General features: G+C 39.4%; 1 protein-coding gene across 2 annotated transcripts in view; it reads right to left on the reverse strand.

Moving 5' to 3' along the window:
* The window catches only part of vps13d (vacuolar protein sorting 13 homolog D), a 259,288-nt gene that overhangs the window by 86,525 nt on the left and 148,474 nt on the right, over positions 1–24,289 (reverse strand). For both annotated transcript variants that reach the window (XM_048615025.1, XM_048615024.1), the window contains exons 50-60: positions 22,561–22,736; positions 20,697–20,820; positions 19,739–19,974; positions 18,828–18,945; positions 17,356–17,519; positions 16,085–16,193; positions 13,917–14,084; positions 11,229–11,345; positions 8,548–8,697; positions 7,451–7,606; positions 3,546–3,642 (exon numbers count right to left, since the gene is read on the reverse strand). In XM_048615025.1, the coding sequence (XP_048470982.1) occupies positions 3,546–3,642; positions 7,451–7,606; positions 8,548–8,697; positions 11,229–11,345; positions 13,917–14,084; positions 16,085–16,193; positions 17,356–17,519; positions 18,828–18,945; positions 19,739–19,974; positions 20,697–20,820; positions 22,561–22,736 (1,615 nt within the window). The remainder of the gene's footprint in view (positions 1–3,545; positions 3,643–7,450; positions 7,607–8,547; positions 8,698–11,228; positions 11,346–13,916; positions 14,085–16,084; positions 16,194–17,355; positions 17,520–18,827; positions 18,946–19,738; positions 19,975–20,696; positions 20,821–22,560; positions 22,737–24,289) is intronic.

Consider the following 24,289-nt stretch of genomic DNA (forward strand, 5'->3'; position numbering starts at 1 on the left):
TTTCTGAAGAAGGGTCTAGGCCCGAAACATTAGCCTTCCTGCTCTTCTGATGCTGCTTGGCCTGCTGTGTTCATCCAGCTCTACACCTTGTTAGCTCAGATTCTCCAGCATCTGCAGTTCCTACTATCTCTGAAACGGCATCCATGTGCACCTCTTGGCTCAAATGCTGAATTAGACAGTCCAACTGTACCACATTTTCCTCATGTTTAACATGCCTCCAACATTTGCTTCAGGGCAAATAGTGCATAGGACAGTAGTTTCACGATAAGTGAAAATCACACCAATTCATACCTTCTGTTTTTGTGTTGAAGGTGGCATTTCAGGTTCAATGATCTTGGAAATCCATTCCTTTTTGAAATGCCCACAGGATTTCTTTCTTAAGGGGTCTAAAGACTCATTTGTTTTTCTTTTGGACATATTTTAAACTTATCTCATCAAGAAAACAAAGTTTAAAGGAATGAAATAAAAAAGCAGCTTGCTACTTGCTTTGTGTGTTCCGTCCTTCTGGAATGCTTTCCGGTCACTGACTAAGGACAGTTGGTCTCCCTATTTGGAAATGTCACCTTTGAGAAGCAAATTCAGTTCTGAAGAAGAGTCATACTGTATTGGAAACATTAACTGTTTCTCTCTCCACAGATGTTGCCAGACCTATTGAGTTTCTCCAGCATTTTCTGGGCTTAAATCAAGTCTTTGTTAGAGACAAAAAAAAAATCTGAAGATGCTGGAATCCAAGGTAGACAAACAGGAGGCTTGAAGAATACAAAAGGCCAGGCAGCATCTGGAGGAAAGGAGCAGTCCTGTTTGTCTACATTAAATCAAGTCTTGTTTGCCATCTCAGGTGGACATGAATAATCCCATGACACCACGTTGAAAGTCATAGAGGTCTACAGCATGAAAACAGGCCCATCGTCCCACCTTGCCCATGCCACCCAGTTTTCACTATTTAAACGAGTCCCATTTACCTGAGTTTCAACTATATCCCTCCATACCAATCCCATCCATGTACCCACTTAAATGGTCGTTAAATGACAAAATTGTACTCACTTCCATCATTACCTCTAGCAGCCCATTCCAGACACTCACCACCCTCCCGGTAAAAACATTGCCCTTCTGCACCCTTTTGTATCTCTCCCCTCTCACTTTAAATCTATGCCCCCTAGTTTTAAACTCCCCTGCCATGGGGAAAAATTGTCCACTATTTACCTTATCTATGCCTCTCATGATTTTATATACCTCTAAAGGTCAACCCTCAGTCTCCTATGCTTTAGAGAAAGAGTCCCAGCTTATTCAACCTCTCCTTATACCACAAACCTTCCGGTCCAAGTAGCAGCCTAGTAAATCTTTTCTGCACTCTTTGTAGTTTAATAATATCCTTTCTATAGTTCAGCAACCAGAACTGCATGTAGTACTCCAAATGTGGCCTCACGAATGTCTTGTACAGCTGCAACAGCTGCAATACTCAATGCTCTGACCGATGGAAGTTAGCATGCCAAACAGCCTTCTTCACCGCCCTGGCTACCTGTGACTCCATTTTCAAGGAGTCATGTACCGTGTACCCCTAGATTTCTTTGTTCTATAACACTCCCCAGGGCCCTACCATTAAACGTGCAAGTCCTACCCTGGTTTGCTTTACCAAAATGCAACACCTTGTATTTATCTAAATTAAACTCCATCTGCCATTCTTCAGCCCACTGGCCCAGTTGATCCAGATCTTGCTGAATTCCCACATAACCTTTTTCACTGTTCACTATACCACCAATCTAGGTGTTATCCACAAACTTACTAACCGTACCTCCTAAATTCTCATCCAAATCATTTATATAAATGAGGAATAACAGTGGACTGAGCACCAATCCCTGTGGCACATTGCTGGTCACAGGCCTTCAGTTTGAAGAACAATCCTCTACAGACCTTCTACCATCAAGCCAATTTTATATCCATTTGGCTAGCTCACCCTGGATCCTGTGAGATTTAACCTTACTCAGCAGCCTACCATGTAGTACCTTGTCAAAGACCTTGCTAAAGTCCATATAAACAACATCTACCACACGGCTTTCATCTACTTTCTTGGTCACCCCTTCAAAAAAATTCAACCATATTCATGAGACATGATTTCCCACACACAAAGCCATGCTGTCTATCCCAAATAAGTCTTTGCCTCTCCAAATGCCTATAGATCCTGTCTCTCAGAATCCCCTCTAACAAATTACGGATGTACGGTGCACCGTCTGTAGTTCACAGGCATTTCCCTGCAGCCTTTCTTAAATAATGACATAACGTTAGCCACCCTCCAATCTTTGGGTACTTCACCCGTGGCTCTCGATGATACAAATATCTCCACGAGGGGCCCCACAATTTTCCCTTAGCCTCCAACAAAATCCTGGGATACACTTCATCAGATCCAAGGGAATTATCTACATTAATGTGTTTTTAAGACCTCCAGCACCTCCTCTTCTGTAATGTGGACACTCTTCAAGACATGACTATTTATTTCCCCAAGTTCCCTAATATTCACACTTTTCTCAAATGGTAAATACTAATGAGAAATATTCATTTAGAATCTCACCCATCTCTTGTAGCTCCACACATAGATGACCTTGTTGATCTTTAAGGACATGTATCTCTGATGTCCTGTTCGATATATACCAGTCATTCAACACAAAAATTATCAGTGTGCAACCGGGCTGCTGTATTTCATACCTTATAACAATGATTATATTTCAATAGTACTGCATTCACTGTAATGGTCTTTTGGACATATGGTGGTCATGAAAGGCACTATATAAATACAAACTTTTATTTTTTGTTTTGGTTGAGAAAAGTGAATAACAGTGTTTGAGTGACAAATCTAGTGTCGTTCTCAGGCTTATTTAGCATATTTCATTGTAGATGAAGTTAATACACTTCCATATCGTGAGCTGCTTTCATATTCATCATCCTATATTCTTTGAACTACTGCTAATGCATTGCAGTCCAATAGCAGTACTATGTTCATATGCAATGGAACTCAAAACACTGGCTACATATGACCCAAATGTGGAAGGACAAAACCTACTGTTGTGCAGCTTGAACAATTCAGAAAATTTCAGGCATCCACTGTTGTTCTTGGCTAAAATTTTAAAGGAATATTTAAGTCTTCTCCAGACAGGCACCCTGTGAACATAGAGGACAGTCCTCATCAAGTCTACCTTTTTGCAAAACTCAAAATAGAAAAGATCAACCTGCTTTTAAATAATTGACAATGTCGAAAGACCCCTGTAATTGGAAAATGTTGCTAAAAGCTCATTTGTCCTAAGCTGTATCATTCCATCACCTCTCCTCTACTCCTCAAAAGGTGGGCTAGGTAAAATAGAGAACTCAATATTGGAAAACATTACATATGGAGTCATTCCAACTTTTAACAACACATCAGTACATCAACATGGAGTAACAGCCAACCTTTGTGAAGTCTGTAGAATCCAATACTAACATGCGATGGGGTAATTAATAACAGATACTTTACTGGGCAAAAGACTAAGATCAGCAACCTGCGATGTAACTTGTACCTTGATCCAACTGCCCCAAGCCAAAAAAGTGTAGCAGCTTCAGCAAGAGCTTCTCTTCAATTTGAACTGTTAGTTTCCGTACTGTGATCATAAGATGCTGCACAGACAGAAATAGAACCAGTCACATTAAATGAGTCAATTTAATAAACATTGTAAATTATTATTTTGGCAACTAACCCACAAATCTAAATCTAATACATTTCCATGATAGCCACTTGGATTTCAGCATCTCTACTTTCAAATATTTTCTGCATTATATTTAGTGTTTCTTTTTCCCCCCCCATACCTCTCCCCAAAACAAACACAATATTATCAGGAGGAGGCAGTCTGTTCTTAAATCCTGAAGTCTCTGCAACTGGTTACTCAACAGTGTCAGACCCACTGATTTTCTGTCTCTCAACATGAGGAAGTACCTGCTCTGAACTTGATGCAATTCCCTAATACCTGACAGGCCATGTGAGAAATGCTACTTAACAAAGATAACAGAGTACGTGTGTGTATGATTGTGTGCATGGAGACAGATTATCTAAGTAAATTAAGACAAAAGAAAATGATGTACTGTGTATATCCATGCATCATTAATTTGGCCATAAATTTCGGGTGGTCGAACCTAAAAGGCCAGACATTGCACCTGAGGTGAGTGGTGCCAGGAATCTCTGCAATTGCTTGAAATACTCAAATACACCATGCTTGCTTGCACTTATTCTGTGGATGCATCGACAAACAGTACAAACTAAAACCCTGTCAGATTTCACAAGGATGTTGTGATGTGTGTGCAGTTGGACAGGGTTCTTGTAACACAAACAAAGCTAAAATAGCACAATCAGAAGTGGTAATAGCTTCCAACTTCTGCAGTTAGAAGTTTGATTTCTGGTGAGTTGAACTGCTACATTCGATTTCCAACTTGTGCCGAGTTAGTTGATTTCAGCCAAGGCAGCAGCTGAAGTGTAATTGGCCTCATTACTGCAGCTCATGGGGTAGGGGGAGGGGAGTCAGCCAAGGTTCATGCTTAATTCCAATTCAGTTATCCCACTAAAATTGTTGGCATGCCAATGTACCGTGAGGATAGGACTGGGCTCAGCTGTGATGCCCTTCAAAGTCAAGTTGCTTGCTGATAATATGTAAGTCACAACAAAAAGAAAGACTATCGACTTTTGGGTGAAATATCAGGGCATCTGCACTTTAGGAACTGTCAACGGGAAGCATTTTGTTCAAGAAAGGAAGAATACTGGAGGGAAAGGAAATAGTATTAAAATAATTGCTTTAATTAAGTTCAAAGCTCTTTGCTTACCATCATTGTTATTACCCAAATGCATCTAGCATGGACATCACTTGTAAAGTCAATATCTGCCAGTGAAAGAACTTACTGGAAAATCTCTTTTGCTGGTTCTGATTGTTTGGATTGTAATAACTTCTCTGAATAGGTTGATTAGAAAATATCTGCAGAACTGGAATGGACTGCCACCTGTACTTCATCAATGCTCAGAGTTGCAGTGATAATGTCCCTGCCTCTGGATCAGGAAGTCCAGGTTCAATTCCCACCTGCTTCAGAGGTGTGAAATATTCCTCACATCCGTGGTGGTTAAGTTCATATTCCACGTACATGAACTTTGTATGAATATACGAACTAATGTCAAAAATCACACGACTTCAGGTTATACTCCAAAAGGTTTATTTCAAAACACTAGCTTTTGCAACGTTGCTCCTTCATCATGCATGGAGACGGAGGCATCAAGACAGAATTTATAAAGTAAAAGATCAAAAGATCATACAACTGATGTGAATGTATTGAATAAACCTCAAATGGCTGGCTGACACCCTCCTGTTAAATCTTTAATCAGTTAGAAAGGATATGCAAGTTTCTTTCAAATCATTGCCCTAAGATAACTAATTCTTGGTAGTGTGGATGAGCAGAAAGATCTCGGTGTCCATGTGCATAGATCACTGAAAGTTGCCACCCAGGTTGATAGCGTTGTTAAGAAGGCGTACAGTATGTTAGGTTCTATTGGTAAAGGGATTGAGTTTCGGAGCCATGAGGTCATGTTGCAGCTGTACAAAACTCTGGTGCGGCCGCACTTGGAGTATTGCGTACAGTTCTGGTCACCGCATTATAGGAAGGATGTGGAAGCATTGGAAAGGGTGCAGAGGAGATTTACCAGGATGTTGCCTGGTATGGAGGGAAGGTCTTATGAGGAAAGGCTGAGGGTTTTGAGGCTGTTTTCGTTAGAGAGAAGAAGGTTAAGAGGTGACTTGATAGAGACATACAAGATGATCAGAGGATTAGACAGGGTGGACAGTGGGAGCCTTTTTCCTCGGATGGTGGTGGCTAGCACGAGGGGACATAGCTTTAAATTGAGGGGTGATAGATATAGGACAGATGTCAGAGGTAGGTTCTTTACTCAGAGAGTAGTAAGGGCGTGGAATGCCCTGCCTGCAAAAATAGTAGACTCGCCCACTTTAAGGGCATTTAAATGGTCATTGGATAAACATATGGATGATAATGGAATAGTTTAGGTTAGATGGGCTTCAGATTGGTTTCACAGGTCGGCGCAACATCGAGGGCCGAAGGGCCTGTACTGCGCTGTAATGTTCTATGTTCTATGTAAAGGTTTTATCAGTGTATATAAGAGGTTGCATTTCAGGTCAGACAATGCATTTTAGGTGTGAGGCCTTGTTTAGAGTCTGTCTGTGTTTTAATGTGGAGTCAGACTGCTTTGGAAATAAAACCCAGTGATTTGGAAGAAATTCTGGATGTGCATTTTCATCAATTGAAACCTGCATATCCTTTCTAACTGATTGAAGATTTAACAGGAGGGAGTCAGCAAGCCATTTTAGGTTTATTCAATACATTCACATCAGTTGTGTGATCTTCTGATCTTTTACTTATAAATTCTGTGCCCCTGATGCCTCTGTCACTGCACCTGATGAAGGAGCAGCGCTCTGAAGGCTAGTGTTTTAAAATAAACCTGTCAGACTATAACTTGGTGTCGTGTGATTTCTGACCTTGTCTAACCCAGTCCAATACTGGCATCTCCACATCATGTGAATTAAGAGCAGGAATAGGCCACTTGGCCTCTTAAACCTTATTAACCATTCAATAAGATCATGGCTGACCTGGTTTGAGGCCTCAAATCCATATTCCCATCCCCACTGATAATTTTTGGGTAAATCTTGCAGCCTATGTTCGCCACCTGGTGGCCAAAAGAGATGGACAAAATTGGGTTGTGAAAAGACTTTTCCCCTCTCAAAGGTGGTGGTAGGCCTCCAAGATAGTTTACGCGCAGTATGGCATGGTGACAGGTTGTTAGTCTACTGTACTGCATGACAGCCAAATCTGGTCCTATTCACACTTGTGCATTTTCTTGCAAGTACACTGAATACTGGGCAGGTGCAGAAACCCTGGCTACATGTTCCTTGACTTAGCATGCTAAGGCCAACTTCAGCTTCACAATCAGTGTCCCAACTAAGATCAGCTCATTGACCCTCGGGATCAAATTTGAGGGCTCCGGGTCTAAATGGCTGTGTTTTACACTCTGTGGTACCTCTGTAAATGAAGCAATTGGGACCAGAAGGCTATTCTGCTTTACTGGAAGCTACTGAATGTTCATAATAGCTCAGCATTGGAGGTAAAACAGTGGAGCTTGTGCAATGAAACTAGAGAAAACTGAAGATTAGCCTCCAGATTAAAAGCGTGATTCAGATCTCACCTGTATTGAAAGTTTGTCTAAACTCAGGATTAAAGGTGCTGATAGAGTTAGAAGAAGAGGGGTAGGATGAAGATTGTGTGAAGTATGGACAAGTTGGATCACGCGGCTTGTTTCTGGGCTGTAATTGTACATTTCACCATATACCAGAACATATCAGTATTCAGAATACTTTAAACAGCTGCATTACTAAGCATTCACCTTGAAGAGTTCAGTCAGTGCACTCTTGCTGGGGATCTTCATTGCATTGATCTGAACAGCAGGACCTGTTTCAACACTATCTGTTTCACTTTCAGGACTGTTGGGGGTCACAGAGAGTATCACAGGCTGCATTGTTCCCAGGAGCTGATTATCAATCTTGTGAAATACAGAAACAAGTATCTTAGTGGCATTTAATATTTCACAATGAAATAAAAATATTGTTTCTTTTCCTTGTATGCCAAAGAAATTTTTAATACAATTGATAAAATTGGGAGTTGAAAGCTATACTCAATAGTGGTCATCGTTAAATTATAATCAATTGTCATAAAAACCCATCTTGTTCACTAATGTCCTTCAGTGAAAGAAAGCAGCTATCCTTTCCAGGTCTGAACCACATGTAGGTCCAGATGTTTAACAATGTGGTTTGATGAACTGCCCATTGAAATGGTCTAGCAAGCAATTCAGTTCAAGGACAATTAGGGATAGGCTACAAATGTTAAGCTTGTAAGGGCCATTAAAATTGCCGAAAGCCCCTCCAGATAGTTTTCAATGGAGATTTGTTCTATTAGAACAATTTCCCAAAAATTAGACAAAGTATGAGCCAATGAAGGGTAGAAACAAATTATAGGGATCTGTAATTGGCCACACAACCCTCTTCAGTTACATCCTATTACCTATCCTCTTGTTGCATACCGTTCCCTTGTGTGCCAATAAAACCACCAAGTTGAATTTAGATAGCAAATCTTGGCAGTCTATTTGATCATGATGCTGTCAGAACTGATTTAATACAGCTATGACAATTTATAGGACAGAGACAGCCTCTTGCGGCCCTTTGCTACTGCAATCCAAAACTAATCCCACTGCCCTATGCTTGCCTATAGACTTCAAAGTTTCTCTGCTTTACTGAACCATAGGAAATTCACAGCATACAGATACAGCAAATCCGCTCATTGCTGCATCACCAGTCGCCCATTTGATGTTTCTCTCTCATACTTCCAACCAGTTACCCGAGTTATTTGTTACTTCCCTCCCTGGGCTTGAACCTGTACCTTGAAGTCCCATGCTGTCTTGTGCGTTGTTAAAAGATACTTCATTACCTGTACGTCCTGAATGCTGACTTCCAGCAATTGACTAGTGGCAGTCTGTGTGTAACGAACATCTATTCCTGTTAATGTGGTAAACACCAATTCCTCAGGAGCTTTGTTAACCAGCGACAAACCAATTCCTCCATCCAGCTTTACCAAAACCTGCAAATTTAAAGCATAGTGAAAATTACCATTTAAAATGGGGACTATATTTAAACCCACAATACTGTTCCTGAAGATAACTATTTTCCACGTTTGAAGTAATTAAAATTGTTTATTTTTATTCATTAATGCTATGTGGGCATCACAGCTAGACCAACATTTATTGCCTATTCCTAATTGCCCTTAAGAAGGTTTTGAGCTGCATTCTTGATCTGCTGCAGTCCGTATGGTATAGAGTCACCCACACTGATGTTAGGAAAGAAGTCCCAGGATTCTGACCCAATAACAATGAAGGAATGGTGATATTTTTCCAAGTCGGCATGGTGAGTATCTTGGTGGGCAGGCAGTGGGGTTCCCATGTACCTGCTGCCCTTGTCCTTCTCGGTGGCAGAGTTCATGTGTTAGAAGGTACGAGTTGTTGCAGCACGTATAGTGTATGGTATGTACTGGTGACATTGTATGTGGTTTGAAAGAGAATGAATGTCGATGTTGGATGGGGTGTCAATTAAGCGAGCTGCTTGTTCTGAATGGCCTCAAGATTCTTGAGTGTTCTTGGAGCTTCACTCATCCAGGAGAGTGGAGTTGTGAACACTGCTGAACACATCATCAGGGACTGCCCACCTGAGTTTATGAAGAAGAGTAGATCGTTGATCAAGCAATTGAAGATGGTCTAGGACACTACTCATTACTCCTGCAATAATATCAGTGGCTATTTATTCTCTAAGATACAGACTCTTGGGCATGGTTTCAGACTGACAATCTTTTAATACCTCACCTACATGTGACACATGCCAATGAATGCCAGGGGTCCAGGAAATCATTCTGATTACGTCTTTACCTGATGGTGACAACTGTATAGTTTGCAGGCTATTAAAAAAAGACAACGAATGAAATTTGGACTTTCTGTTCTGCATTGTTCATGTCTGACATTGCACAATTTACTCACTGAGACACAGAGGATTTTGTATGGTTCATTTATCAATCTGTGGAGAGGAACAGCACAGGAATTGGCCCACATGGATGTATGGGATGTAGATCAGAAATGTCTTCAGTTTTTTGTTTCCTCTTGAGTAATGTGTTAGGAAACTCTAGAACCAGTTAGTGCAGTGAACCACAGCTGAACTCTCTTAAATCCAAATTATTTTACAGAAGTTGTGCTAAACTAAATCTATCCTGGACTACACTACAGGATGAATTAATACTGTCAAAGGGTGCACGCTGAACCAGGGAGCGTCACAAAGTGAACTTCATACCATATTCACAGAAGTGGTAGGCTGTTGAGCCAAAAAGCGCTTGTGCAGTGTTCAGCACTATTCACAACTCCACTCTCCTGGATGAGTGAAGCTCCAAGAACACTCAAGAATTTTGAGGCCATTCAGAACAAGCAGCTCGCTTAATTGACACCCCATCCAACATCGACATTCATTCTCTTTCAAACCACATACAATGTCACCAGGACATACCATATACTATACGCGCTGCAACAACTCGTACCTTCTAACTCAAAACTATTCCCACTGATTTGCCCTTGATCCATAATTCTTTATCTTTACTTCAGATTTTTATCAATTTTCCCTTTTCTAAAAAAAAAGTTTCTACCTCATGTTCATCCTGCAGTAAAACAGTTCTCATTCAAAATACTGATCTTTTAAGTAGTATTTTTTCTGATCACTCTCCACAATCTTAGTATAGAAAAGAGAATTTTCTTTGATGTATTCTTCTTGACATATTCCATTTAAGTTATAAAATAGCACTAGTTATCCAACATTAACTATTAACTTTAATCTGAGATGAGTCAACATCCATTTTATAAACTCAGTCTTCTTGTTCCTCACCCAATGAGAAGGGGCATACAGGTTCAGTTATCATTAACTACTATACATTCAGACAATACAGATCTATAATTTCTTTTCTTTATTAATTCACAGGATGAGGGTGTCGCTGGCTAAGCAGCATTTATTGCCCAAAGGGCAGTTAAGAGTCAAGGGTCTGGAGTTACATGTAGCCCAGACCAGGTAAGGATGGCAGTTTCCTTCCCTAAAGGACATCAGTGAACCAGATGGGTTTTTCCGACAATCGACAATGGATTCACGGTCATCGTTACATTCTTAATTTCAGATATTTATTGAGTTCAAATTCCACCATCTGCTGTGGCGGGATTTGAATCTGGGTCCTCAGAACGTTATCTGGGTCTCTAGATTAACAGTCCATAGATAATACCACTAGGCCATCACCTCCCCATATAATTGGTAATTTCTTGTATCAAGGATGATTCTTTCTTACAGATGGCTAGGTGGAAGTGAGTGTCAGTGTTAGTTACATGTCTGCCGATACACTGGTAAGGAAATTGCACTTGATTAATGGGTCATTATATTTTAAGTGACTTTACAATAAATTAAAAAATTTTTTTTTTGAGATCATCGAGTTCATGTTTGTTAACAGCCAGGAGTCTTGAAAACATTTCATAAACGGAAAATCAACATAAGGCTTGAACAGTCTAAAAGCAAAATCAGAATGAAACCCTCACACACCTCTAATTCTTGATCAGCTTCCAAGTTCTTTAGCTTCCGAATTTCACCGATTTCTACAGGACAGTCCTCGCTTCCTGTGAGGGAGCGATTTGTTCTGCGATGCTGTTGGTCAGTGATCTATAACAAGTTCAATTTTGTCAGTAGACCAAATAAGAAAAATCGCTTATTGGATCAAAACAAAATCTGATTCAATGGTATCTATGTAATTTCAATAAATTATAAACATTAAAATGTTAACAGATTTTCCAAAGCAGACGTCCGGGAAATTCACAAACTACCAGCAATCTTATGCAGAAAATGCTGTTATATTTATCATCAAGGGAAATTCAGAACTAAAAGATAAATAAGCCCACCTGTACAGTCATGGGTAAAAGGAGGGAGAAAGATAGAAATGACTGATTTGCCAAATATAGAAAGAAAATTAACTGCAGTCCACTTCATAGAAAACTGACAGATGATAAAACTCAACTCAATGAAGCAATGGAAAGATATTCAAATAATAGGCAAAAGGCAAAGGTGATAAACCCAAGAGAAGACCATGTGAAGAAAAAGAGGGACGTCAAAAAGCGAACAGGATGAACCTTACAATGTAGGAGCTCAGAAATGGAAAAAAAAATGTACTGAAAGCACAAACCAGTTCATCACTTATGAAAAGAAAAGCAGACCAACATCCTGAGTCAAAACTATATTCAGAGAAAAAGTCTGTATCAAAACTCAACGCAATGAACAAGCCTGTCCACGTAAGTAAAAGCCTGTGCTGTAAACTAAAGAACAATGATTCCCAGATCTGAAGTTACTTAAGTTGGTGGCCAGGAACAGATGACCTACTATTCCTGAATTTGGAACAATAAGAGAGAGAGTGGCTAAAATGCCAAGGCATGTCAAGATCACTTGTGGGCAGAACGAAGGCTTGTGGGCAGGGTGGTCAACTAATCTGCGTTTGGGTGTCTCAATGTAAAATGAACCATGTAATAAACAACAAAAACTATATTCTTAATGCACTGTAGTATATTGGGAGGAAATACTGTGCGTCTCACACTGATGGTATGAATGGAAACATGATCTTTAGCATTGGGGCAGCTTATTGAGCAAAGCCCCTCAATCCTGAGAAAGGCAGGTTAAAAGAGGGGATGCAGGAAGCGTAAACAAAAGTATTCTGGAAACAATGAAGGGAAGGTGGAGGTTAGATTGCAAGGCATTGGAATTGTGAAGACAGAATGACAAAATAATCTGATGAATGTTCACGTTGTGGGGCAGACAATGAAAGAAGCAAAAAGAAGTAATTTTTCTGGCATGAGAAGAGGGGATCTGATCAGGTACAAGAAATGGAACAGATAATGGTGTCATGGTAATGTCATTATATTAGTAATCCAGAGGCCCAGGTTAACACTCTGGGAAACATGGTTCAAATTCCACCACAGCAGTTGGTAGAATTTAAATTCAACTAATTAATAAATCTGCAATGTAAAGTCAGTTTCAGTAATGCTGTCCATAAAATTAAGATCAATTGTCGTAAAAACCCAGCTCGTTCACTAATGCCTTTTAGAGACGAATTTAGTAATCCTTACCTGGTCTGGCCTACATGTGACTCCAGATCCACAGCAAAGCGACTGAATCTTGACCTACCTCTGAAATGGCCTAGCAAACCACTCAATTCAAGAGAAATTAGCAATGCTGGCCTTGTCAGTGATGCCCACAGTCCATGAAATAATAAAAAAGTTGTGAGTCTGATATGACCTAGAGTGCTTTTAACCACTAATGCAGGGACCTGACTGAGAAAAAAAGTGGAACAGTTTAGAAACTCTGATGAGCAAAGTGCAGTCGTCATTAGACCAAAGAAACAGGGAGAAAAGAATAGTGTCTTTATAGAAGGTATTTTGTTAACTGAAGTATATGTAAGTATTTGTGGGATTCAGAAATAGATGTCTGTGAACAGTGCATTGTCAGATGAAAGAGAAGAAATCCAGGAAGGAAAGGGAAGATACATGGATGAACCATACAGAAGTGAGGGATTGGTGAAAATTGACATTGAAATTGGAAGCAGCGCTGATAGTTGTCAACGTAATGGAGACAACTGTTGATCAGGCACAATTAGCAATAGAATCAAAAAGAGTTATTTTTCACAAAGCATGAGCTCAACTAAGATATTATATGGTGTTCCAAGTGAGATATTTGATCTGAGGAAGTTAGTTGAAGGAATAGTGGAGAGAAAGATAGTGATGAATGGGAACTGACCGGACCACTGTTCGAGGAAAAAGCATTTTTAGTAATGGGTGGAGAACTACAGGAATAGTATGTTAATGATGAAAAGACGATTGATGGTAGACAGCCCAAAATTATCAAGTGGGAGGTGTTAGAAGTTAATGTAACAGGAGCTTGTTCAAATACCTGGCATCAGAGAGAGTCCACTAATGTACTTTCAGGAGACAAAAATGAGCTATATTGGGTTTGAGAAGGTTGCATGCAGTGAGAATGGAAGGGTGTGGAAGTTCTTCCTAAGAAATAAAATTACCAACAGTCTGGAAAATTATGTTTTAGTCTTCAGCAGCAGAACCATGATGCAGGGGCAGACAGAGCATTTAGCCACGAAAATTAACTTCTACCGCAAGATAAAAATGCTCTCTTTGTCAGCAAGTTTGATAACACATCATACATTTTAGTTGTACTTACTCATGATTAGCAGATTACCTGTAACACTCTTGTCGGACCATCAGGAATGACACGTAAAGACAGAATTCCTGACCCAGGTCTCATCTTCTGGTTTATGAACTGTTGCTCAGCTGGAACTTGTTCCAGACCAAAGGAAGAATCGGGACCCAGTACTACCTCTGCTCCATCATATAAGCCTTTTGTTGCCTAGATAAATGAGCGCAGTTACAGTTCACTGAAAATTAGTACCTTCAAATTAAAAGCATATGAGCAAAAAGATCAGAGCATATTTCTACGCTGCATCTGGCAAATGTGCTAAACGCAAAGGGTGATTGTGAGTGCAGGTTAGCAACAAGCATCCATTTGCAGCTCAAATTTCTGGCATCGGGCAACATTCCCTGGTAAACTTGCTACCTGAAATATTTTATTGCACTAAGATCCACTCAATCATCACAGCCCTGCTTTGGTTGAGCTATAATGGATTGTCAATGCCTCGAATTTGAAATACTCATCCCGGTGTTCACTTCCCTCCATTGCCTTGGCCATCTGTCTCTGACACCTCTTCCTGTCCTACAACAGGTCTGATTTCTTCCAGCTTCAGCCTTTTACTCATCACTTCTTCCTAATCCCATAAAATAATCCAAGAACATCATCCTTCATCAGACAGCCAGTTTATAGATATATTTGCTCAACTCAACAATATTAGTGATAAATGATACTATATGTTTGAGACATGTAAGTAGAGAATCTCTATTTGAGCATTTTTTTGTCTCCCAGGACAACTTGGGATAAAAATGGATAATTCTCTTGGGAACCAACAAACAAATGCCGGTCAATGTTGGGGTTTGAACTTGGGTCAACTTGTGTGCAGCCTGATTTTCCATTTTATCTCTGGTCAGTCAAAAAAAATATTTCAAGGGTTCTAGCTTGCAAAAACTTATCTTCATATTACTTCTTGTCTATGTAACATGTCACTGCAAAGTAACTAATTGTATGTGGAATGCTTTGATGTATTTCTGAGTGTATGATAATATATAAATACAAGTCTGTGCATTTTCAAATAAAACTGGCAGTAGTACCAAACCACACAGACCAGAAGACAGCAATTATGATTCTTACCTTATCCCTGGCACAGCAGAAATTGGGAGTAAAGAAGAGGAAAATATTGTTTATTTAGTGGCTTGTGTGAGAAATGTGTCAGTGGATGTTGGTGAGAATAGGATCAGAATCAAGGATATCCAATACTACCTACCACAAAGAAAGAACAGTTGCAAGGATTGTAAAGGTTATAAAATAGGAAATAGGAAATCAAAAAAGGTGACAAGTCTTTTTTAAGATGAAACTTGTTGCTTTTTGTCAACAGAACGGTTGCCTGATAAAGATCAGCTTACATTGAAGAACTCCGTGCACCTTCAATAAGAAATAATATGGTTATATTATTTATATTTTCCTTCCTCTTTTTATTAAGTGCCCATTGTGAAGCATTATTCTTGTTTTGATAGGCTGGGCACTAGACCCCCATCCAAGAATCAGGCAATCTGCTCTCAAATCAGCTTCAAATTAGGAATTGCAAGAAGCTGTGACTCTCCCAATATCCCTTCTCACTGAATGAAAACGTCCTTGGTTTGGTTTCTCCTTGACTGGTCAAATTTTAAGAATGGAGTGGCCAAGTCTGCACGAAACACCTGTGGCTAATGGAAGCCTTTCAGTAAAGCACAAAACTGACAGTGTGAAATGTTCAATCTAATTAGGGCATTGTAAGGACTCCACCTACACAAGCCTCCATCTGGCGAGGTACAACGCTGGGAGCCTCAATTTGTAAAATACACTCACCTCCAACATTCAGAAAAGTACACCATAACAGAGTATATCCTTTAAACTTTGACAGCCTGAACATTCCGAGGAAATGCCAGGCTGAAGTATACAGGGTTACAGATTTGCCATTGACAGCAGCAATGAGTGACAGCTATTTAAGGTTACAAATTAAAAGTGGCATTGACAAGATCAATTGACCAAAGTTGAGTGCTTCTGAAATGCATCAGTACCAACATACTGAATAAGCCAGTGACAATAAAGAACGCGAAAAATTGTCCTGCGTGACTTTCTCTCCCTCCCTCATTTCCTCATTCTATGGATTGTAAGATGAGGTATCAGTAGCTAAAATAAAACGATGTCAAGGTTTATTCTGCCGCTGTCAATATTTTTACCTGTACTACCATGCTCATCAGGCCACAGCTCAGGCGTCCATCACGGAAACACCATGTTTGTGTATTGCTGCGACGTCGCTCTGGCTTTTTCAGCATGAGTGGCTCATATCTACAATAGACAAAGTGATGAGAAATTATATAATTATACATAAAAATTCATATTTCCCAGACACGCTTTGAAACTAACTATAAAATAGGTAGTTTTTTTTCTTGTTGGCCCAATGGATAAGTATACTGCCTAACATAGAAACAAATTAGAGTAGGAAGTCTCAGATTTACCACCCAGTTGTTGTGAAGCCAGGGTAACATCTGGGATGTAACAACTTGTCTAACAACATCCAAGAACTAATGAGCAAAAAGTTAATTAGGTTTCTGCTCCCAATTGACATTTAGTGATTCTACTGGAATTTGCAAGCACAGACATTGTGGACAGCATGTTCAAGTTAATCTGCTATGTTTCCCATCCTAGGCTGAATCGTTGGACTGGAATCATTAAAGGTGAAGAGTGATTCTGAAGAAAAGTCATCAATCTGAAATGTTAAATTTGTTTCGTCTTCCTCAGATCTTGCTCGATTTGCTAAGAACTTCCAGCATTTATTTGTGACTCCCAGTATCCACAGTATTATGCTTTTGAACTCCATCGTAGCAATTTGGGAGAGGAACTGGAGGGTTGGCAATTCATCACTTTTGATGGAGAAGAGAACAACCAAGATTACGTGACATGGTTAGATTGGAAATTCATTATGTGCAAAAGTGACAGGGGTGAACAATATTTTATCTCTTGTGTGGAAAGACACACTGTACAATTGAACTGTACCAAGGCAAATTCAATGAAATGTTCCACAACCATCAACTAAGGGCCATTTATCCCATAAAATTTCATGATTTCAGACTGCATAAAGTCACCCTCACTGTGGACAGTACCCCATGTATTTAACATCCTGAGGAAAGTCTATCCTCAAAACTCCAGTTCCCAACGGTAATCAAAATAAACGTTGGAATATTTTGACATGCTCAAGCTCTGTTTGATTCACTGACGACAACAAGGAGGGCTGATATTAACTAGGAGACAGACAGTAACATGAAGGAGATGAATTTGCCCCTTCTACAATAAGGATAGTTATTATTCCCAGCAGCTTTATAATTGCTCACAAAAGCTGGAATTATTTGCATCAGAATTTTACAGCTTAAGTTCCTAAAACATAACACATCGACAAATGACTAAATTGGAAAGCCTTCTTGCCCCACCCATTCACTTTATCTTAATTTACCTGCAGTCAGTGACAGCACCCAAGCCTGTAATGTCTAGGACCAGTCCAGAATTTGACTGCCTACTGGAGGAGGGTTTGTTGGGGTTATGAGGAGGAGAAGAACCTTCATGGCATATCATTCCATTACTGGCCATGCGCCAAAGCTGTGATCTTTTACCTGGTTCCTAGATAGCATAGATAGAAGCAGAATTTTATTATGTGTCATAGGTTAAAACACTGAATAAGACACATCAATAAGCTATTTCAGTAATACAATAAATTTAGTTTAACCATAATATTTTCTCCCGACTCCTTTTAAAAACATCTTTTGTTACTGGGCTATGGCTGCCTCTACTTCCTTGCCCAACTCATCATTCTTCATGTTTGAACTTTTACAATGGTTAGCCAACTAACTCAATCATGATGGGCACTGCAGCCACTGCAGCTATGCTCAATTCTGTTCTCAACAAACAACTATGTAAGTGCATTCCAGAACAGAGTCACTGGTTAGGAACAGGAACCTTGATTTATTAACCACCCTGTATCCTTCCCTACTCCCACCCCGAAAAAGCCCACTAAATCCTCAGGTAATACTTACATATCCCAAACGACTTACAGTACAACAGTGAGAATGCTTCAAAGTACTTTATCAACTGCAAAATACAGATATTTTGTGGCCCTGAAAGGTGCTAATAGAAGCACAAGTAATTTTTTCCATGTACTGGAGTTATGAATTGAAGTTGAACGAAACAGGAGCATGGGGCTATTGATTTTCTATTGCACTACACAGGTTATGTAATTTTAAATGAAGTTTAGCTCTCAATTTGTTCTATTTATAATAATCCCATGATTGCTATACTGATATTGCTCCACTCTTCCTCCTGCTTTCTCAACTCCTCACCTGATTGTCATTCTAACAACTAAGGCTTTCAAACATAGATATAGATGACTGAATCCAGCAAAACATTATTCCTTGCCCTTCCACCACATGCATAAAAAATAAATACATGCATCTCCTCCATCAACACCTGGTTAACAAGTTAAAAGAAATTAGAACTTATTTGTTTCTGAGGCTCACTTTATAAAATCAGTGAGATACTGAGCCTTTCAGATCAGGCTGGTTTCTTGGTATAAGCGTTGGTCTCGGGAGAATTAACTGATCTGCAAAACAATTCTAAAACTGATATCAGCAACTTAGTCTGGAATGGTGAAGAAACTTCTATCTAGTTATAAGGGCTCAAACAGTTGAGAGTATTACAGCTGAGCACAACACTCATTGTTTAGGTCCTTCTATGAATATCTGTGGAAGAGACAGAACTCCACTTCAGTAAGTGTCAACATTTCCTGCACAGAAAGTGAGTAAGTGTACATGCACATGCGTGCTTTGAAAGGGATGCAAAAAGTTTGGATACATACTTTGGTTGTAGCTGTGATTTCCATTCAATGTCAACTGTTGCAAGGGACTTTTTCAATGCAGTTAATTTTTTGTTTACCTTTTTTTTCAGTATCACTCTTCCAGTTGTGGGTGCGACATCCAGAACCAATTCTGCAAACCTAATATTTTTATTTCCTGAACTTCGAGTAACTGGCCTCCCAGAAGATTCTGTAAGCCTAATTTAAAAAATACAAAGAAACTACAAAGTTGACATAAAAATTTCAAGTATGTTCAGAACACAATGCATCTTACTACAACCTCAGGATCATATTTCCAGTCAATTCTGTACTTCTGAAGTGAAATTATTTAATACAAGGAAATGTAGCAGTTAATAGCTAGTTGCCACAAATAAAAAAAGTGATCAGATGATTTGTTTTGGTTGAATTGATTTAAATGAATTAAAAAAGGATTCTAGGAAACTTTCCTGATCTTCTTTAAATAGTGTCATGGGGATTTCTGCACTTGTGTGAGATGCATGTCATGTAGATTTTTCAAACGAGAGCTAGGTTCAGTACAATAAGTTGTTTACCACAATTTTCAATCCTGGCATGGGAAAAAACTGAGACACAATACAGTAATCATAGAGAGATATTTAACGTTTCAAAATAAAAATTACGTAGATCTCTTCTCCAGGAAAAGTCTTCTATTTTGGCTGTACATTTCCCTCTGCCTGCCTATTTTGGGCCATATACAAAGAGAACAATTTTGAAAGTACAATTCTGGAAATAACTGGTAAGATGCAATACAAAAGCTTAAATATTGGATGTTCCATGTTTCCTTAAGAGGTTTAATCTCTAAACTTAAACACAGCGGATCATAAAGAAGAAATTCACTTCTTTCCTTCAGTTGGAAATGTCTTTTGAAACCATATCATGGTTCCTGAAGTTGCATCTAATTGTCCAAAACCAATACAGAACATTACAACGCTGACAGTAAGTTCAATTCTGGGAAACAGAAACTGAAGCCTACCCAGAAAAAGTATAGGTGGCAGCGATATAGATGAAATTTTCATAGTAAAGCTGTTTGGACTCTTTGAAATCATTCATATCACAGGTAATTTCTGATGAGCCTGCCCCTTTCACCGTTAGTGTGATGAAAGGCTCAAGGACAGGTTCGTCCCAGGCATAATTCAGTGAGGTACCTGGCTTTACCTCGGTCTTTAGTCTCGGCTCTGCCACACCATGTTGGTTGAAAATGATTGCAACCTACGAAAGAGAAAGAGAGGAGGTCAGGAACTTGGAACTTGTGGTGAGAGCTGAACACATATTTTGTTATTTCATAGAAGTGGTCTAACAGCCCATTCTCTAGCTGATTGCACTTGCTCTGACAGAAATTGTTCTACTTGACCTCTAACAACCACATCATCTTCATTGCTCCTAGGTGTAACATCAGGAGTTTTCCCCTGATTCACATGATTCTAGTTCTGCTAGGGCTCTTTGGTGCTAAACTTGCTCAAAGAATGCTCTGATGTCAAGGACAGTACTGTTACTTCCCTTCTAAAGTTCAGCTCTTTTCACCATGTCTAGACCAAAGCTGTAATGAGGTCAGGAGCTGAGTGGGCCTGTTAGAACCCAGACGGAGAGCTGGTGAACACTAATGTCGAGTAAGTGCCACTTCACAGCAGAATCAACTACACCTTCCATCACTTTGCTGATGATTGAGAATAGACTGTTGCGGTGGTAAATAGATGAGTTTGATTTGTCCTATGTTTTCGCACTAAGATATACACTGCCAAGTGTAGACCAGTGTTCTAACAGTACTGAATCAGCTTGGCTACAGGCTTACCTTAGTGTGAGTTATCTCCTAGTTTTGCAGATGTGACAAATTATTTGCAATTAGTTTTGTTCTTTCTACTTCATGAGGAGCCGATTATAAATCTTGAATTGTACAGTAGATCTGTAGATGTGTATGGTTAGTAGGGATTTACCTCTGAAAAGTTGTCGATGCGGAATGGCGGTGGCAGCTGTTCGGTGTTACTGAATGCAATATGGTATGTCGCTCCTTTCAGAGTAATCTCCACTCGGAGGAGATGACAGTTGCCTTGAGTATCTCTGCAAAAAGAAAAGTTGGGTTAGAAAGCACTTCAAGGCTGCAAATTACAGCTGGCTTGTAACACAGCAAGGGATAACCAGAAATGAGGACAGAAAACGCAAAACAACTTTAAACCAACATCAGGACTTTGTGACTAATTGTGTTGCTAGATCCAACTCCTGTGAACAAAATGTTCTTTTAAAATAACCCACTCTGATTTTCAACAAAACAGGCAGCATCAGTGTCCAGAGAAAATGTCAAACCTGCTCAGTTCTTACAGCAGTTTTTGGCTTTATTTCTGATTTCCAGCATCTATATAAATTGTTATACTGCTTTAGACTTTGTCTGCTATTCATTAGGTGAATCACACTTGGATTCTGCCATGCAGAGTGATCCTGCTGTATTTTGCACACTTACATGTCCTTCATACACAGGGGGTAGAGTGGATGGATTACTTAATCTTGAGTTTAAACTCCAATCTTGATTTTGTACCCACAAGCTTTCCTTATGAATTGCCGCAGGAGGCTCAAGAATTGCTGTAGTAAGCTCAAGAATGGGAATATCAGCCAATTTTCCACTCAATAGCGAGGGGAAGTTGAGGCCATATGTGCCACATTATACTCACTGTGGCTAAAATTGGATTGCTCAGCATAAGTTAGACATTAAACCTGTGTTTGTAGCCCATGATACTCTTACCCACAGAGCTAACAGGATAGGACATGCAATCCTTGCCAACTTGCATAAATCAAGTATCAATAAGCCTTCTGTATTTTGCACATTAGCTTTTTTATTCAGGTTTGTAATCATGTCACAGTTTCATCATAATGATTGCAGTATATATAAATTTTACAGGTAACAGTATTTGATGTGGAAAAATATTAACAGATGTTTAAAGCTTTATGAAAAATGCAGTAAATTGGAAAAAAAAACCTATCTTTTGGCTTGTAACCACACAGACAAGAAATTTGTTAACTTAAAATCTTTTTGGATAGACATTGTGAAAATACTCTTTCAAAAGTATTAGTTATACGAATGAGACTGAAGGGGAACCGGTGCTGGCATAGCGTTTTCAAACTGCGACCCTTAAAATAAAGTTCAACTGTTTTGATGGCTAACATCTATCTTTAATGTCTCTTTTCAATCAGAAAACAAACATTTTTATACACAGCATCCATTAGAAAGATCAGATTAGGAGAAAACACAAAGAGATCCCAAATCCCAGAAAGTAGACAGTACATCTTGGCAATACCTAACCACGGATGAAATTCCCTCACAAGGAGAACTGAGTCAATTGCACTGCAACAGATTACTATAGATTCAGGAATAGCCAAACAATATACATAGTTAAAAGGGTAATAAACATTGTCCCAGTCAGAAAGCAACTATCATTTCATCAGTACAATAGGTAGAAGTTAGTAAACTTGAACTCACACTTGGTCATCTAAAGCTTTAACACAAAAGTAAAATAAACAAACAATAGCCAACGCACAAAGAATCTAATCAGGTTCCCATTATTAATACTATTTTATTGTTTTTCAATATGCGGCCCATAGTAGCTGTCAACTGTACCTAATATACAAAGGAAAAGCATAGTGCAGGAGTTGGTAGGGCAGAACAATCTTGACAAATTTGGTACCTCTCACATTGCCACTGACAGCAGAAATTACCAGTTTCCTATTACTAATTAAATCTACATTTCTCTATCAGATGCCTGGCCCATTAATTAGGTTCACATTTCTTCTGGGATACATCATGCTCACCTCATGTTGATGTGGAAGGAGTTGTTCTTGTTAACCTCAAAGCCCCCCGACCAAGTGCAATTGGAAACATCCATGAGCCGTACACACAATAACTGATCATAATCATTTCTTGGCCAATGAAATACAACGCTGGCCCCAGGTAGAGTTGAAATGTAACCATCTGGATTCTGAGTGCCCTGAGAAAGAAAGTTCCAATTAATATTATATTGTTGTTGGATCAGGAAACTGCGCAAACAAGGTTAAAAAAAAAACCAAACGTGGCCTAGGTCACAATAGAGTCTAGCATACAGTTTTGGTCAACAAACATTCGAATTGTTTCAGAAAGAGAGGGGGGAATAGGAGGCAGGAAAGGAACCTGGATTAATACAGTACCACCTTGTTCTTCACCTGTCTTCGGCTTTTGAATTGAATGACCACAAACTAGAGGGCATCCAAAATTCTGCTGTCCATGTTCTGCCTCAGAACAAGTCCCACATACCCACTACTTCTGAATTGGGAGACCTACAATGGCTCTCAGTTAAGCCATGCCCCAATTTTAAAATTTCATCCTTGCTTTTAAATCCATTCTTAAAAGTCACCCATTCCCATCCCTATAATCTGCCCCAGCGCTAAGTTTTTCAATTCTGGTCTTTTCAGCATACTTTATTTTAATCACAACACCACTGAGAGCCCTGAACTCCATAATTCTCTCCTCTCCTCTCCGCCCCCATATAAACATGGCCATCTAATTTCCTCTTGCATCCTTTATTAGGGCCTTTGAAATTAAACTCTTCAGCTAGTCTTTTGGTCATCAGCCTAACAGCTCATTATAGATATTTTCTAATCAACCGCTGTGGATAGTTATGACATACCTATGGAGCAGGTGGAACTTGAACTTAGGCCTCTTGGCTCAGAGCCTGGGACACTACCTTTATTAGATCATTTCATGGTTGTGTCTTAGGTTTCATTATTGTGCCTGTGAAGCATTTGAGTAACTTTTGCTACCTGAAGATACTATATAAATGCATTACTTCTTACCTTGAGGGTATTTTAGAATGCTTCAAATCCAAATAAACACTTCTAAAGTGCAATTATAGCTGGTTCATAGACAGAGAAGCTAATTTGTAAACAGCAAGACTCCACAAACAGTAAATTAGATGAATGACTAATTAAACTCGAGTTGGCCATTTGTGTTAGAAACAAACATTGGCTAAAGATACTGGAGGGGGGGTGGGGGTGGGTGATTTCTGTGCTTTGCTCGATACTATGCATGGCATATATTTTACCTCCAGCTGCCAACAGAACCTCAGTTAACTCCAACACATCACTTCCAACAACAAATCACCTCCTCAGTACTTTACTGAAGTGTGGGCCTAGAGGTGTCTGAATCTGAGAAAGGAGCCTAAACCATGACTTGAAAGGTCGGAGTGTGATTGAATGAGATTGAATATCTGACACACGTGAAAAACCACATATTGATCTTTAGCAGACCAAAAATGAGTTAGGAGAAACAACTGGAGAAACCCAGATTCTCAACCTTGAAGATGGTTAGAATAAAAGGTGCATTTATACATGTATATAAAAGATAGAAAATCATACAGAGGAGGCAAATGTAGAATACTGCTTCAAGCTAAATTGCAACAGCAGAATGAGGTGACAAGTTCAGAAGGCAGATTTAGGAACGATGTCAATAATTGCTTGCTAACACAATGAGTGAAATAAACTTCCAGGAAAGGTTTTGGAGATGAAA

Source organism: Rhincodon typus, chromosome 31, assembly GCF_021869965.1.
Source record: "Rhincodon typus isolate 14 chromosome 31, sRhiTyp1.1, whole genome shotgun sequence".
Classification (NCBI taxonomy): Eukaryota; Metazoa; Chordata; class Chondrichthyes; order Orectolobiformes; family Rhincodontidae; genus Rhincodon; species Rhincodon typus.